The following is a 15,482-nucleotide window of genomic DNA, read 5'->3' as shown; positions in this document are numbered from 1 at the left end:
TTTTAAGCTTTGATGTACACGCCTGCACGTTGTCGTAACAACAGAGAATAACAAATCCAAATGAGAGCCATGTCAGCCGTTGTTTAACAAAGGGGCATTACTCTCCCTACAATTCTCTCTCATTTATTTTGGACACCAATAGTTTTAAGCGTTGAACTGAACAGATCGGTTAAATAATAGCTGCGTGCTAACTAGAGACAAGCTTTGTGCTGAGTAATTAAAGTCGGTTCCGAATAAGTGCAACAATGTAAATAAAGCATTGTAGAAACGTAATCTAAAACGAACCCTGTTTTATTTGGTACAAATCGTGCTGGGGAATCAAACAACGTCTACACGGGGATTAGTTAAATCTAATTCCGTAACAATATGTAGAGCAATTTCTTTTGGTATGCCTCTCGATTTTCCAACAGTAAGGAGTAATAACCTGAAACGATATGAGCCTCACCCAACCAAAGTTCCTCAACTGCACAGAATGAACAACAAAGCAACAACAACAGTTGCATCCTTCAGTTCATCAACAACAGGCAACATCAGCAGGAGATATCTTGCAACAACTAAACGATTTCCTTCAACTGCAAACCCAATCCTAATAAACACTATTAAGATCTTTTAAAATAATCCGGAAAAATTATATTTTTGTCATCATAACTTTATTAAAGGAATAAAAAGGTTTTATTTTTTCTGTTTTTATTTAATTTTATTAATAAAAACGTCTCTATCCATAAAATATGTTATTTCACTGTTTTTATTTCTATTATGGAATTAATTTCTTTGATAAAACCAACAGAACAGCCCCAAAATTTGCAGCACTTGGTCATCTTTGTCAGTTTTCCGAAGTTCTTGTGGAAATCAAACGGACCAACGATTTTTTGTTCATGCTTTGTCATTAACAAACTTCTTGTAGTTATGTTCATCTGATTACCCTTCTAAGATGCGCAAGACAGTTTAACGTTTGCCCGAATCTTTGCAGGTTTGGTATGATATTTATTATTAACATCAGCGGAGTCTTTAATGCCACCAACAGCGGGAATACGACACCGGAAAGAACAAAACTATACAATAACAATTTTTTCGTTTCATTCGAATGAAATTTTAATTTTAACTGACATGTATGTAGGTATACATCTGTACACATACATACGCATTCTGCCAAAATCAATTTGACAATGGCCGTGCATCAAATTAAAAATTTGAAAAAAAATTGTAATCAGCTGTTAGCATGGAACTACCTTTCTTGTTAAACCATGATTTTATAACAAATTCTTCGAAATGTATACACTCTCGTTTATCTTTTGAAGAAATGTGTAGGGATCAACCAACTGTTTTTTTCTGTAGGGATCTCTACAGCAGCTGCTTATAAAATGTGTCGAAAGGAGGGCATTTTTCATAACTCTTTCGGAGTACATCGAAAGATGTTGTGAAATCATAACTCCAATTCCACAACTTTCCAAAATTTTTGCTGGGAAGTAGTGAAATCCATGTACATGGTTTTCTGTATTTGTTGTGTTGCCTCTTCTTGTTATTTAATTATTTTATGTTGTTTTTTAGCTTATTTATTGGTCTGTTGCAGAACTCCAAGAATATACAAATTTTTACTATTTTTCCATAACATAAAGGAAAAATTGTTATCGTAGTAAAAATTAGTAGCTTCTTGAAGGTTCTGGAACGGACAGCACAACAAACGCGAATGGTAAAATAAAGAGGACACGCAAAAATCTTAAATTTCACGTTAACGTGTGTGGACACTAACGAAATTTGAAAAGAAACTTTAACGAAATTGGTTTCAAGAAACTTTGCTAGTCTGACCATCCACTTAGTGTGGACCGGGACAAACGAAAATGTTCAGAACACTTTTGGTCTGTTCCAGAACTACAAAAATCTACTAATTTTTACAAAATTTTTCCGATAACATAAGGGAAAAAATGTTACCGTAGTAAAAAAAAAGTAGCTTCTTGCAGGTTCTGGAACAGAGCAATGAATATGTCTTTACGATAACTCAAACAGGCCTAATGATTCGTTTGGTGGTTGAAAAACATCTACCACCGTGGTATGTTCCAAATATGTTGATGTTAGCTTAAAGCCGTCATCAGACCATCTGTATTTTTACATATATTATGTAGCTTTTCATATTCACATGTAAATTCATATATATATTTTTACATCTTTGTGTTTATTTCAGCTTGAGTCCATATTTTGTTGTATGGCACAACCTAAAAATTTAACAACAGATTTGCCAAACAAACGAAACAGCTGTTCTCTTTAGCTTCGTTCCCGTACTTTTTAATGGTAAAACTCGTATAAGAGAGAACTGCAAAAAATTTGTTGTCACACACAAGTTTTTTGAAATAGTTCGGGAACGGAAAATACGTCAAAAAAACTGGAACAAATGTCAAAGTCGGCGTATCAGCCAATCAGACGCCGGCAACCATGTTACTATTTTTTTACTCGCCAAAATTTGTCGTGTAAAAAGTTTTTAAAGAGAGGGTCATTCAGCGCCATTTTTGTTTAAAGAGAAGTGAACATTTTACAACTTTTTTGTGTACGGGAACGCTTTTTCGAGTAAAATGTGTAAAAGTCGTAAAAATTTTAAAAACTTTTTAGTTCTGGAACACAGCTTTTATGTTTACAGACGAGGATAGAGCGCGCTGTAAAGGTGTGAACAGAATAAAATACGCCGCTTTTTTCACGCTCAGTTTCATGTAAACGATTAAAGGCCAAGTACTACCTAATTCATTTGAATTAGGTAGTACTTGGCCTTTAGTCTTTTACGTGAAACTGAGCGTGAAAAAGCGGCGTATTTCATTTGGTCTGTTCCTTTACTTCTGAAAATGGTAAAACCGGCAAAAGTAGTAAAAGTTGAAAAATGCTCCCATATGAATTGTATTGTGTCTGAAGTAAAGGAACGCTTTTCGAGTAAAAAGTTGTAAAACTTGAAGATTCTTGAACGTAAAGGAACAGGGCTATTGTGTTTCTACCTTAAACGAACAATTTACATATGTGTTGTCATCTCATTTTGACTCATCAAAATTTTTTTATGTATCACACGACGAGTAGTACTTAAGGGGTGTTTACACTATCTATGAATGTCATATGAGATGTCAAATTTGCTATCTGTGAATGTTGTACACATAGTGTAACCACTATGAAAATTTTCATCTATCATAAATATATAATAAAAACAAAAGCATATAGTCTGTTCCTTTGCTTTTGAAAATAGTAAAACCGGCAAAAGTATTCAAAGTTGTAAACAGCTCCCATATGAATTGTATTGTGTCTGAAGTAAAGGAACGCTTTTCGAGTAAAAAGTGGTAAAAATTTAAGATTCTTGCACGTAAAGGAACAGAGCTATAATAGTACGTATCATGGCACAATTGGGACGATATCTCATACGAGTAATTTTAAAAGTGTAAAACACGACATTAGCTGTGTCTTTTTACTTTTTCAGTAAGATTTACTCAGTAACTTGTTTTCAGAGAGTAAGAACAATTATACCGAAAAAGAGAAAAAAGTAAAAAGACAGCATTTAGTAAAATTTAGCAAGATAACAGTCCATTACCAAAACAAAAACATTGGGGTTAATGTATGAAAGAAAAACTAAATCTAAATCAGAAAAAAACTTCTTCAATTTTAAGCAAAATAAATAAGAAATAGTTAAAAGATTAATAAAATAATCAATAAATATAGCTGAAACGCATTTTTTCCAGTATTTTTCCACAAATATCACATAAACATTGAACATCTGACCATTAACAGGTGATTGAAAATCAGCTGATCGACCTTGCTAAATGTTGCTGGGAAAAATTCTTCTAGCAACCTTTAGCAAGTTCTCAGCAAACAACTGTCAAAATTTTTCTCTCATTTCGCTCTCTTTTACTGAACTTTTGTGTAAAAAGACAGCATTTAGTAACATTTCGTAATAATTATTACAAATTATCACGTAAAAAGACACACCTATTATTAGTTATTTTGTATGTATACGTAAACAAACATCAGCTGACAGTTTATATCCTCGAAAAGCTAAGTGTAACCAGCAAAGATTAACCCACTGAATCTATTAAACCCAGTGGGTTAACCTTCAATAGTGTAACCGGGGTATTATTTAAAATATTTTATTATTACAATGTTGAAATAGTATTCGTCGCTGCTGCCCACTGAATTGCACATTTATAAAATCATAAAGCACAGTCCTTGCGAACAAATTTTCCATTTGATTTATCTAAAATAGAAATAACAATATTATAAACAACGTTTTAGAAAATGTGTATACAATCTTACACTTTCATTTATTGTAAAACATGTGCCAATTTTATCACAAAATAACTAGTTCCGTTACGTCTTATTCACTTAACAGCTGCAAAATAACTAAAAAACAAGCAATATCGTGGAGACACAAAAAATCTCTCCCTTGCCTTTAAATCAACTCTCGACGAATGTTCGGCAATTTTGTTCCCGAGAGAGAGAGAGAGACGAATCAAAATTTCCAATTAGAGTATGTGCAGATTACTCGCAACATTTTCGAAAACAAGCGCACGAAAGTGTGCGGAAATTCTTAAACGAAATTTTGCTGAAGAGCACTTCAATTTCTGAGGGAAATTTTGAGAATTCCGTACATTTTCTGAACAAACTTTGGAAAACCTCTTAATAGAATCTAATATCAGAGCCCTCTGTAAAAATTGTTTACTGGGAATATGAATATGTAACCCTGCGTTTACAAATGACAGGACAGTTGACTTCATATATTGATTGTCAAAATGCCAAAACTTGCCTGTGTGACGTAGGCGTCCAGACAACTGCAAAAACGTTTGTAAAATTAGGAATGAAAATCATCGATTTCTTCTTGTTTTCCGTTCACATATTTTGTTTTGTTCATGTTCTTTTGTTTTCAACACATTTAAATTATCATATCACTTCTTTTTTGCGAAAATGTCAAAAATTTGTTAACCCGGCTGTCTGTGAAAAAATGATGGACAGCTGGGAGACAAAAGACAAATTTATGTATGTGCTAGTAAATCAGAGTTGTATTTGAAGACAAACTGTCTGGTGTAAACGCCTAGTTAGTCAAAAGTTTCTTTATGTTGTTGGGGAAGTTACAACAAAAATTATTTTTTTATAAAGAGATTTGACTTTTCATATTCGATCAGCTGGTGTGATACCACTACCTGGTAGTTCTGCCATGGTACATATGTATATGTGTTTTAAATGCCAATTCCATTGCATATATGTATGTACGTCAAAGAAATCCTCATAATGTCATGTTCACACGAGCGATTTAATTACGTTGTTCGCCTGTCGAACGACGTACACGAATTAACCCGTTTCCACGACACCATTCGTAATTAACAGAAGCGTAAACAAAATGTCCTGCATTTTTGTTTCCTAGTTTTCACGAAAATTTGAACCGAAAACACATAAAATATGCATCATACCCTAGACAGACAGCAGACTTAATTTGCATTAAAAATTCCTTAATTTGAATTAACTTTTTACCCTGACAGACGATAGTTTCTGCCAGAAACGATTGCTGTGCTCTGCTATGCTGTAAACATTTCTACATAGCATAGCATAATTAATGTTAACCCAGCAAAGTTACTAACCCCCATTATTATAAATAAGCCTTCTTTGGTTATAGTTTGGATTTTTCGATCAGATTTTTTAGCATTCCGGTTAAAATAATATTAAAAGGGATCATTGAATTTCAAGGGGAACTTTCTTGGCATTAACTCATAATGTGAAAATTATATTTTTAATGTCTTCAAATTCGTTTATTTTGCGTTTTCAAATACATCCAATAGTAAAAGAAAATCAAACTTTTGGGATGCCAATGGGGAACCCACTGTCACCAACTATAGCGGACATAGTATTAGATCACCTACTTGACGACTCTATAGCTGAATTAAAACGAAATGACACAAATATCAGATACATAGCAAAATATGTAGATGATATTTTAGCCATAATAGATAAGGACGATGCGGATGAAATCTTGACTACATTTAACAAATACCACAATAAGATTCAATTCACGATTGAAGTGGAAAAAAATGGCGAGATACCATACTTAGATGTAAAACTACAACGAGAAAAAGGAAATATTTGGTTTGTTCCAGTACTACACATTTTTACTCCGATAACCGATTTTTCCTTTATGTTATCGAAAAAAATAGTAAAAATGTGTAGAAATGTGCAGTACTGGAACAGACCAATTATGTTTGATTGGTATACGAAGGAAACTTCATCCGGCAGAATCATCAATTATAACTCCACACAACCCAAATCACAAATCATGAACACTGCAAAAAGTCTAATTTACAGAATCTTAAACATCAGCGATGACAAATTTCACAACAAAAACACCAGAATTATAATAAATATCTTGAAAAATAATAGTTTTCCATACAACATTATACACGCATTAATTGACGAAATCAAAACTAAAATACAAAAAGAATGTATAATAAAAACGATTGAAAGTGAAAACTCTCATACACAAAATGAAAGTTTTTTACGGTTTACCATACATTCCGGGACTGTTCGATAACCAATAGCTGAGACAAATAATTAACAACAACAACACTTCATTTGCCTATAAACCAAACACAACACTAAAGTCCAATTTACATATGCATATTAAATGATTTCGTTTTACGAAATCCTAGAATCAAATGAAGTGTATTTACATCTGCTTTTTGCGTCATTTGCTTACGCACACAATCGCACATACACACTTATACAATAACACAAACACACGCACACAATATATTTATTCAGAAAAATAGGAATTTCGCAACACAAATGTGTATCAAATAACTTAAATTAATTCCAAAAACAAAAAACATAATTTTTGCAAGTTTTTTAACCATTTATTTTTACTTTTGTCATCGTTTGAGTATTTTTGTTTTTCTACAACACACACAAACAAACAAAAACATCATAAAACAGTTGCATTTTTTGGTAGTTAATGACGAAAAAGCAGGGTTGCGTATAAAAGTATGGTGTTTTCGTGCGTTGTTTAGAATAAATGACGTAGCTATCGTCATTTATTTTTGTATGGTAAATGACGTAAAATGTTGCCTGTTTTAGCAAATAAATGACGAAACAGCTCTAAATGACGAAAAAGTTGCTAATGTAAATTGGACATAAGCTCAATATTCACATGCACAAAAACTCCAATCGAAAAACAACAACAAAGTAACGTCGTATACCAAATTGCATGCCAAGGAAAAGAGAACGAAGAATGTAAAAAAATATACATAGGGACAACGAAAAGAGCGCTCAGCATTAGAATGGGGGAACACTGATCAGACATAGAAAAGGGAAAAGAGACTACAGCACTATCACAACATGTAATGAACACAGGCCACATACCGGATTTTGACAGAGTTAAAATTCTAGATAAAGAGAACAATGAAAAGAAGAGACTGCTAATAGAAAGTTTAAGAATACAACAAAAAATTGACGTAACGATGAACTTAAAGGAAGACACATAACATAAGTGCAAGTTATGGAGTGGCAGTAACATAAACAAAATCTGTAATAATAATTTTAAGCCGTTTTTCATAGATTTTTATGTTTACTTTTAAATATAAATTAATGTAAACGAAACTTAATATTTAATTAATTCTCTTTCGAGTTGAGCTGTTAGGCCTTTAGAGATACATTGAAAAATTAGGAGTCTACCGAAGTCCCACGCATCCAACCATTACACTACGTTTCACGGGTGGTAAATCCGATCTTCAGGTGTATTAGGATGTAGTTTTTGTGGCAGACGAAGGCAAAGCTTGGTAACTGGTATCGGTAGACTCCTAATTTTTCAATGTATCTCTAAAGGCCTAACAGCTCAACTCGAAAGAGAATTAATTAAATATCACTATAAATGGCCTTCGCCTTAATAAGGCAAAAATAAAAAAAAAAAAAAATAAAAAAAAAAAAAAAAAAAAAAAGAAACTTAATATTATTGTAAGTAAACATGTTTATAATTATTGTGTTATAAAATTTTCTTATGAACAATGTAATTTCAATTCATTTAAATAGACAAAATTCCCCAGAAGAAGTCGACATAACATCGACGAAACGTCGGGAAAAATGCAATAAAAAACATATATTTTTATTTGCAAAAACAAACCAAAGGTCAGTAAGCTAAACCCATATAAAAACTAAAAACAAAAACTTGACCAAAATTAACAACAAGAAAACTTATAATAATAGCCCTATGAGTTGTTCAGTATTTGTTTATTGCTTACAAGGTACATACATACATGGTATTTTTTTCATCGATTGGATAATAAATGTGCTCTATAGAGTGATTTTGTGAAAATTCGTCTTTGGCCCTATAAAATAGGGACCAATTTTAATTTTAATTTGTATTGGCGAATTTTCATAAAATCACTTAAAGGTGTGAACAAAATGATATACGCCGCTTTTTTCCGCCCAGTTTCATGTAAAACATGATACAATAAGAAGGTAGCATTATCAGCCCAGCTGAAGCCCAGCTGATGGTAACATAATGTGTCAATTGCATTGAATTTATGTCAAATTTTGACATCTTATGTTACCAAAAACGGCAGTTGCTGCTACCTTCTTATTGTATCATGATGTAAAATATTAAAGGCCAAGTACTACCTAACTCAAATGCTGTCTAATTGATTTGAATTAGGTAGTACTTTGCATTTAGTCGTTTACATGAAATTGAGCGTGAAAAAGCGGCGTATTTCATTGTGTTTCTACATTTACAGATCACATTTATTGTCCAATCGATGAAAACAGTTTACAAGTTGCTAAACAAGTAATCCCACAAACATTTTTGAAAATCGGGTCAGATTTTAATTTTGGCTATATAAAGGGCCCATGGAAACTTTGGAGGCCCCAGTGGCACGTGTTAACATACTCCGATTGAGCTCAAACTCTGACAATCTTAATTTTTAACAAAACTAAAAGTTTCATGCTAGTGTTGTTCCCGACTAAATAAATTAGTTTCAAGAAACTTTTGTTACTATATAAAAGATCCATAGGATAGAAAGATATGCTCTGTCCTAGAACCTAAAGTATCAACTATTTTTGATTTTTTTTTTGATAAATTTATAAAGCAAAGTGTCAACATTTCAAAAATAGTAGACTGTTGCAGGTTCTGGAACAGGGCAATAGTTGCGGTCAAAATAATAGTAGAGTGTTAAAAATATCGAAATGTGCAATTAGTCATAGAATTAGAATTCAGAAGCGCAGCATAGACCATGTGCTGTGCTACTTTTATGTTCGCAGCATAGCACAGCACCAGTTTTCGATTTTGTTTTTGAAAACAGCATAGCAATAGCATATTTTTAGTGATTTCAGTGCTGTGCTGGTAGCAAATTCAAACACTGGTTTCTGCATTTATGAAACAGCTGTTTGTGTTGTTTGTTTGTACCCAGCAGACCATTTCATAAATGGTCTGTTCCAGTACTGCAAGAATCTACTAATTTTTACTATTTTTTCGATAACATAAAGGATGTTATGGTAGTAAAAAGTAGTAGCTTCTTGCAGGTTCTGGAACAGAGCAAAAGTTTTACAAAAGTTCTCCAAAATATGCGAAACAAATATGTGGCCTGTTCCCGTACTTTATAAAGGGGTAAAAGTTGTAAAAGTCGTAAACGATTTTCATATAAATTTTGTGTACGGGAACGCAAAATGTGTAAAAATTGTAAAAATTGTAAAAACTTTTTAGTTCTGGAACAGAGCTATTCTTTCTACCATTGACTTTTTCACCACGATAACGCAAAAATAAATCTAATTTATTCGCGAGTCTTTTTAATATAAAAAAATGTCGCAAAACTGTAAAGAAACATTTGAAGAAGATATTATTTTCGATAGAATTGGTATGATGGGTAATGAATGCTTGTGAAAATAAAAGTTTTAAAAATAGATTTGATAGAAGGCGCGTAAAACGATTAGCTGCTATTCTATTCGCGAAAGACCACTACTTATTTGAAAGAAACGCGAAAATTGCTGATTTGTTTTCCTTTTTTATTTTCTTAAACATGGAAATTTGACAAAAGACAATTGATTTTCAACAGCATTGCCATATTGAAATTGCTAAATTCAGTTTAAATTCACAACGATTTTGTGCATTAAGAATTGGGATAATGTTCAAATTAATTTGACTTAAGGCTGTTAATGCAAAATAGACTTTCCTTCAAATGTATCTTCTATATTTAACTACACACATTTCATTCATTTTTTCCATAAATTCTGAATAATTTTGTATTTTCAATATATTTTTATATGTTTCTATTTTCAAAATTAAAGAGAGAGAGAGATGTCAAAACAATAGGTATGATCGTTTACTCAACAATTTGTACAAATTTGTGAAAGTTCAGTAACTTCTTGTAATCGACTGAGGTATTTTGCATTGTACTGTAGAGTAAACGAAGAACATCCAGTAAAAATTCGTACAAATTTTGAGTAAACGAACACACATAATGTTTGTTTATACAGACTTTCAATTATTTGTTTCCTTTTTGTTTCTGTTTTTTTTACGCTATTTTGAACTAATGGACAAGAAATGTGTGTGGAATTAAGAAGAAAACACAACCATCTTCCTTCTGTATCTATATAAAATGTTTAGTCCATTAATTTTCATTCATCTTTTTCCTTTCTTCTAAAAATTTTTGTGTTTTCAAAAAACTTTTCAATTTTGAATTTAGACATATCATAATTAATTTTTTCGATAAATTCTCTCATTTGTTAAGGATGGAACATAGTTATTCGTCGTTCCGAGAGTATTTCTAATCGAACAACGTAGAAAAATCGTCGTTCGTTCATAGAATTTTGTGTGGGGAAATAAGTAATTTATTCGTAGTTGCTAAACAAGTAATCCCACAACGAACGACGTACCGTGGAAACGTGCAATAAGGAAGGTTAGTCTTATGCCAGACTACGAAAATTTTCATTAACATAAGTTTATAGGTAAGACGTGTGAAGGGGGTGAAACTCTGTACACAAGGTTCTGTAATCTGAAAATATTCATTGTGTTTAAATTCAAACCAATGCAATGCAATGAAAGTATCAAAATGTTCATACGGTTTCATACATGTGTTTGGACGCCAATAAAAAAATTAAAAAGAGAACAACAAAGAATTTTCATGTACGTGAAAATGAGTTTATAGGCAAGAGGTGTTAAGGGGGTGAAACTCTGTACACATGGTTCTGTAATCTGAAATTATTCTTTGTGTTTAAATTCGTAACTCTCAAACCAATACAAAGCAACGAAAATATCAAAATTTTCATATGATTTCATATATGTGTGTAGACGTCAATGAAAATTTGGAAGAAAATGGCAAAACGTTTTCAATGAAAATTTTAATAGTCTGGCATAAGACATAAACCGACAAAATCTATAATATAAGGTGTGTTCGTTTACTCAATAATTTTTACAAATTTGTACAAGTCCAGTAACTTCTTGTAAACCACTTAAGGCCTGCGTACATAAGCTGCCTTGCCTGATTGCCTTGCTTTCCTGCTTCATTTCTGACATAATAAAAATAAAAGAATAAAGAAGGCCGAGCAAATTTCGGACTGGGTTGCCCTTTTCTTTTTTATTCTTTTATCAGAAGCAAGCAGGGAAGGCAGCTTATGTACGCAGGCCTTAAGGTCTTTTGCATAGTACTGGAGAATAAACGAACAACAACCAGTAACAATTTGTACAAATTTTGAGTAATGTCTTGTTCAGACTGACGGTGTTTCTTTCTCTGTTCGTTGTTCGACCCCAAATTACGATGTAATTACTTCATCTCCCATACAAAATATTGAGAACGAACAAAGATGTATGTACATTGTTCAATTTAAATTTCTCTCAGCACGACGATAAAATATGTCCCATCTCTAACAAATGAGAGAATTTATCGAAATAAATTAATTATGACAGGAAAAATACAAAATTTAAAAATTTATTAAAAACTCAGACATTTTTAGAAAAACTGCAAAATATGAATGAAAAGTAAACGGTTTAACGACTAGTATATATTCAAATCATAGCAAGTTGTGTCTTCTCATCCATTGCACTTGCATTTCTTGTCCATCGTTTCAAATTCGCGTACAAATTTAGAAACAAAAATCAAATGCCTGCCGGAAAGTCTGTAGACCAAAAAGTTATTTTGGCAGGACTCTCTCTCGTTAATTTTTAAAATAGAAAAATTTGAAAATATACTGAAAACACCAAAATTGTGAGAAAAAATAGAAAACATGAATGAAACTAATATAATTTAATATTAAATTGATATCTGAAAGGACAAATATTTTTTCTAGTCATATAAATTAACTTTACTCGTCTTTTGGCTGAAACTTTCTTTAAAATAAAGCTTCGTTCCCGTACTTTTTAATAGTAAAACTCGTAAAAGAGAGAACTGCAAACAATTTGTTGTCACACACAAGTTTTTTGAAATAGTTCGGGAACGGAAAAATGGAAAATACGTCAAAAAAAACTGGAACAAATGTCAAAGTCGGCATATCAGCCAATCAGACGCCGGCAACCATGTTACTATTTTTTTACTCGCCCAAATTTGTCGTGTAAAAAGTTTTTAAAGAGAGCGTCATTCAGCGCCATTTTTGTTTAAAGAGAAGTGAACATTTTACAACTTTTTTGTGTACGGGAACGGTTTTTGGAGTAAAATGTGTAAAAGTCGTAAAAATTGTAAAAACTTTTTAGTTCTGGAACACAGCTTAAGTAAACAAAAACTGTTTGGTTTGTTTATCGTTTGCCTTATGAAAGTTGATTCCATGGCACAATTACCCAGGTAGTGGCATCGTAAAATTTTGAATATGTTATGTCAAAACTTTCTTTATGTTGTTGGGGAAATTACAACAAAAATAGTTTTTTATATAAAGGGATTTGACTTTTCACATTCGATCAGCTGGTGTGATACCACTACCTGGTAGTTCTGCCATGGTTGATTCTATATATTTTGATAGTTTTTGTTTATGCTTGACGTATTGTTTGGTTATAGGCCTTTCACAAATAAAAATCGATGTTATGATTTTTAATAATTTGTTTTATTTCCAATATTTCGATTGGAATCTCCAATCCAAAACTCAACTCAGTAAGCTCGCTGACGATTAGACAACGACAACTCAACTCAGAGTTGAAGTAAGCTCGCTGACGATTAGACAACGACAACTTTCTTTAATTCCCTGATGATGATTGGAGATTCCAATCGAAATATTGGAAATAAAACAAATTATTAAAAATCATAACATCGATTTTTATTTGTGAAAAGCCTATAGCCAAACAATACGTCAAGCATAAACAAAAACTATCAAAATATAGATCATGTTGCTATGAATTGTGTGCCATGTCGTATGAACGGCTTAATTCGTGTACGTAATTATGAAAACGAACGACGTGATTCAAATGCTGGTATGAACATGGCATAAAGGAACACACATATAAACAGCCTATAAGGAAGACTGACCAACTAGGTTGCCATTTTCTTTAGTCCCAATTTACATTAGGCACGTTCATGATACAATAAGAAGGTAGCAGCAACTGCCGTTTTTGGTAACATAAGATGTCAAAATTTTACATAATTTCAATGCAATTGACATATTATGTAACCATCAGCTGGGCTGATAATGCTACCATCTTATTGTATCATGGGCACGTTTACTTGCGGCAAGTCTTTGTTTGTAGCAGAGACACGTATTTGACATAGTTTTGAAAACAAAACTTGTCGGAACAGAATTGGCTTTTATAAACGCAAGAGGCAAGTTTAAGAAGGAACGAGCAAAATCAAAATTGCCGCAAGTAAACTCGCCTAACGTAAATCGTGACATATTCTTTTATTTTAATTAGGTCTTTACGATAACCCAAAAGTTTGTACAAACTTTTACAAAATGCTGTTCGATAACAAACATGTTCAGTAAAAGAGAACTGAGAAGTATTGCATATAGTAGCAAGAACTTGCAAATACTTTTTACTTGCGAAGTTATCGAACAGGCCTATTGTCAGATATTAAGCAAGGCACGAAAGTCATGCGGCGAGGCTTCTAATGTACCGAGGTCTTAATGGCGACTTTGAGATTAAAATACTAAAAAATGTTTTTATTAATATAAATATACACCGAAAACAGTACAAACGCAAAATAGACTAGTATTGCTAAAAATGTCAGAAGTTTGGGAATCCGATTCAGCATCCCAGCAACATTTCGCATAATAATGACATCCAGCACCAAGTTGTTGGCCCAACATTACCTGTACAACATATTTATATCGAGGCATAATAAGACGATTTCTAATGGTTGTGTTAATGGTATCAGCAATATCCTTTGTCCAATGGGAAACTTCTTCAGCGACATATATTTTTCCTGAAAAAATTATGTATATATGTACATATTAGTTTCATTTGAAATAATGAACCTTGTTACACTACAAACCTTGAAGTTTTTCAGCCAAGACCTCGTGAATTATTTCCTTTATAAGAATTCCTTTGAATGTCTCTCCTAAAGAAGGTTTCAACTTGTAAGATGTTACTGAATTCGTCGCTGGATTCGCATCAGCCACATTATTTATTTCCGTTCCCATTTTTTGAGACTCGTTTTATCTTTCTATTTATAAAATCATTTGCTTTTTGTATAAACCTATTAAACTAAACGCTACTTGATTTCTACAACGTCTCAACGAAATTGTTTATTTTTGTTGTCAGGAAAGGATGGGATGTTTACATTAGAGCTGGCAAAATATCGATAGCACTATCGATACTATCGATAATTTATTTTTGGGTTAATATCGATAGTTATTTTTTCTATGGATATTATCGACAGAATTCCACCATCAGCAAAAATTAAATTAAGTAATGGGTACTTTACACGATATGTTGTTTAAGGGGTGTACACACTAACAGTCAAAACTGACAGTCAACGTACTTTAATATGCTGTTTATATTAGAGCTTTTTGCAGGGTTAACCTTCTTTATGAGGATTTGTTTGAAATATAAGTAATGGAATTGACATTTAAAACCCAGTCGGTTTGTTAAATCCGGTTATATATAAACGGGGTATAAGGGCAATTTTCCGGCAAATAACAACTTTTATTTAGCTAAAAACGTTTGAAATACAATATTTACGGTATTATTTAGAGATTATAAAAGAAATTTTTCAATTAGGCTTTGCTATTCACGAAATAAACCTCGGTGACTGTCAGTTTTGCTTGTCAATGTGTACTATACTTTACATATGAGTTGTCACTTTGCATAGGAGAAGTGACAACTCATATGTAAAAAACATATCGTGTAAAGTACCCATAAAAGAGCAACGCCAAAACCAACACAAATGAAAACTGCTTGGATCAATTAGAGTTAAAAGGCTTCAGTCATTTTTATTTTTATATTTTTTTTTATTATAACATTTTTATATTTTATTTTATAATATTTTTATATTATACGGCATAAGCCGTATAATTCAATTAATTGTTCATTTACTGCCTGTTTCTGTATGTCGAAAGAAGAATGTGTGCGAAAG

The 15,482-nt window shown here is 32.2% G+C and overlaps 1 protein-coding gene across 1 annotated transcript; it reads right to left on the bottom strand.

The window, feature by feature from the left end:
• Positions 1–14,046: 14,046 nt before the first annotated feature.
• On the bottom strand, positions 14,047–14,686 carry LOC141390798 (dynein light chain Tctex-type protein 2B-like). Its single transcript, XM_073963761.1, has 2 exons — positions 14,400–14,686; positions 14,047–14,330 (listed from the first exon to the last, which is right to left on the bottom strand). Exons 1-2 carry the CDS (start codon positions 14,545–14,547, stop codon positions 14,071–14,073), a joined length of 408 nt encoding a protein of 135 aa, XP_073819862.1. The 5' UTR covers positions 14,548–14,686; the 3' UTR covers positions 14,047–14,070.
• Between the last annotated feature and the right edge of the window lie 796 nt (positions 14,687–15,482).

This window comes from Musca autumnalis, unplaced genomic scaffold (assembly GCF_047663935.1).
Source record: "Musca autumnalis isolate F117 unplaced genomic scaffold, ASM4766393v1 scaffold_1, whole genome shotgun sequence".
In the NCBI taxonomy this organism is placed as follows: domain Eukaryota; kingdom Metazoa; phylum Arthropoda; class Insecta; order Diptera; family Muscidae; genus Musca; species Musca autumnalis.
The sequence above is the reverse complement of the archived record's forward strand: the minus strand, read 5'-3'. Positions and strand labels throughout refer to the sequence as shown.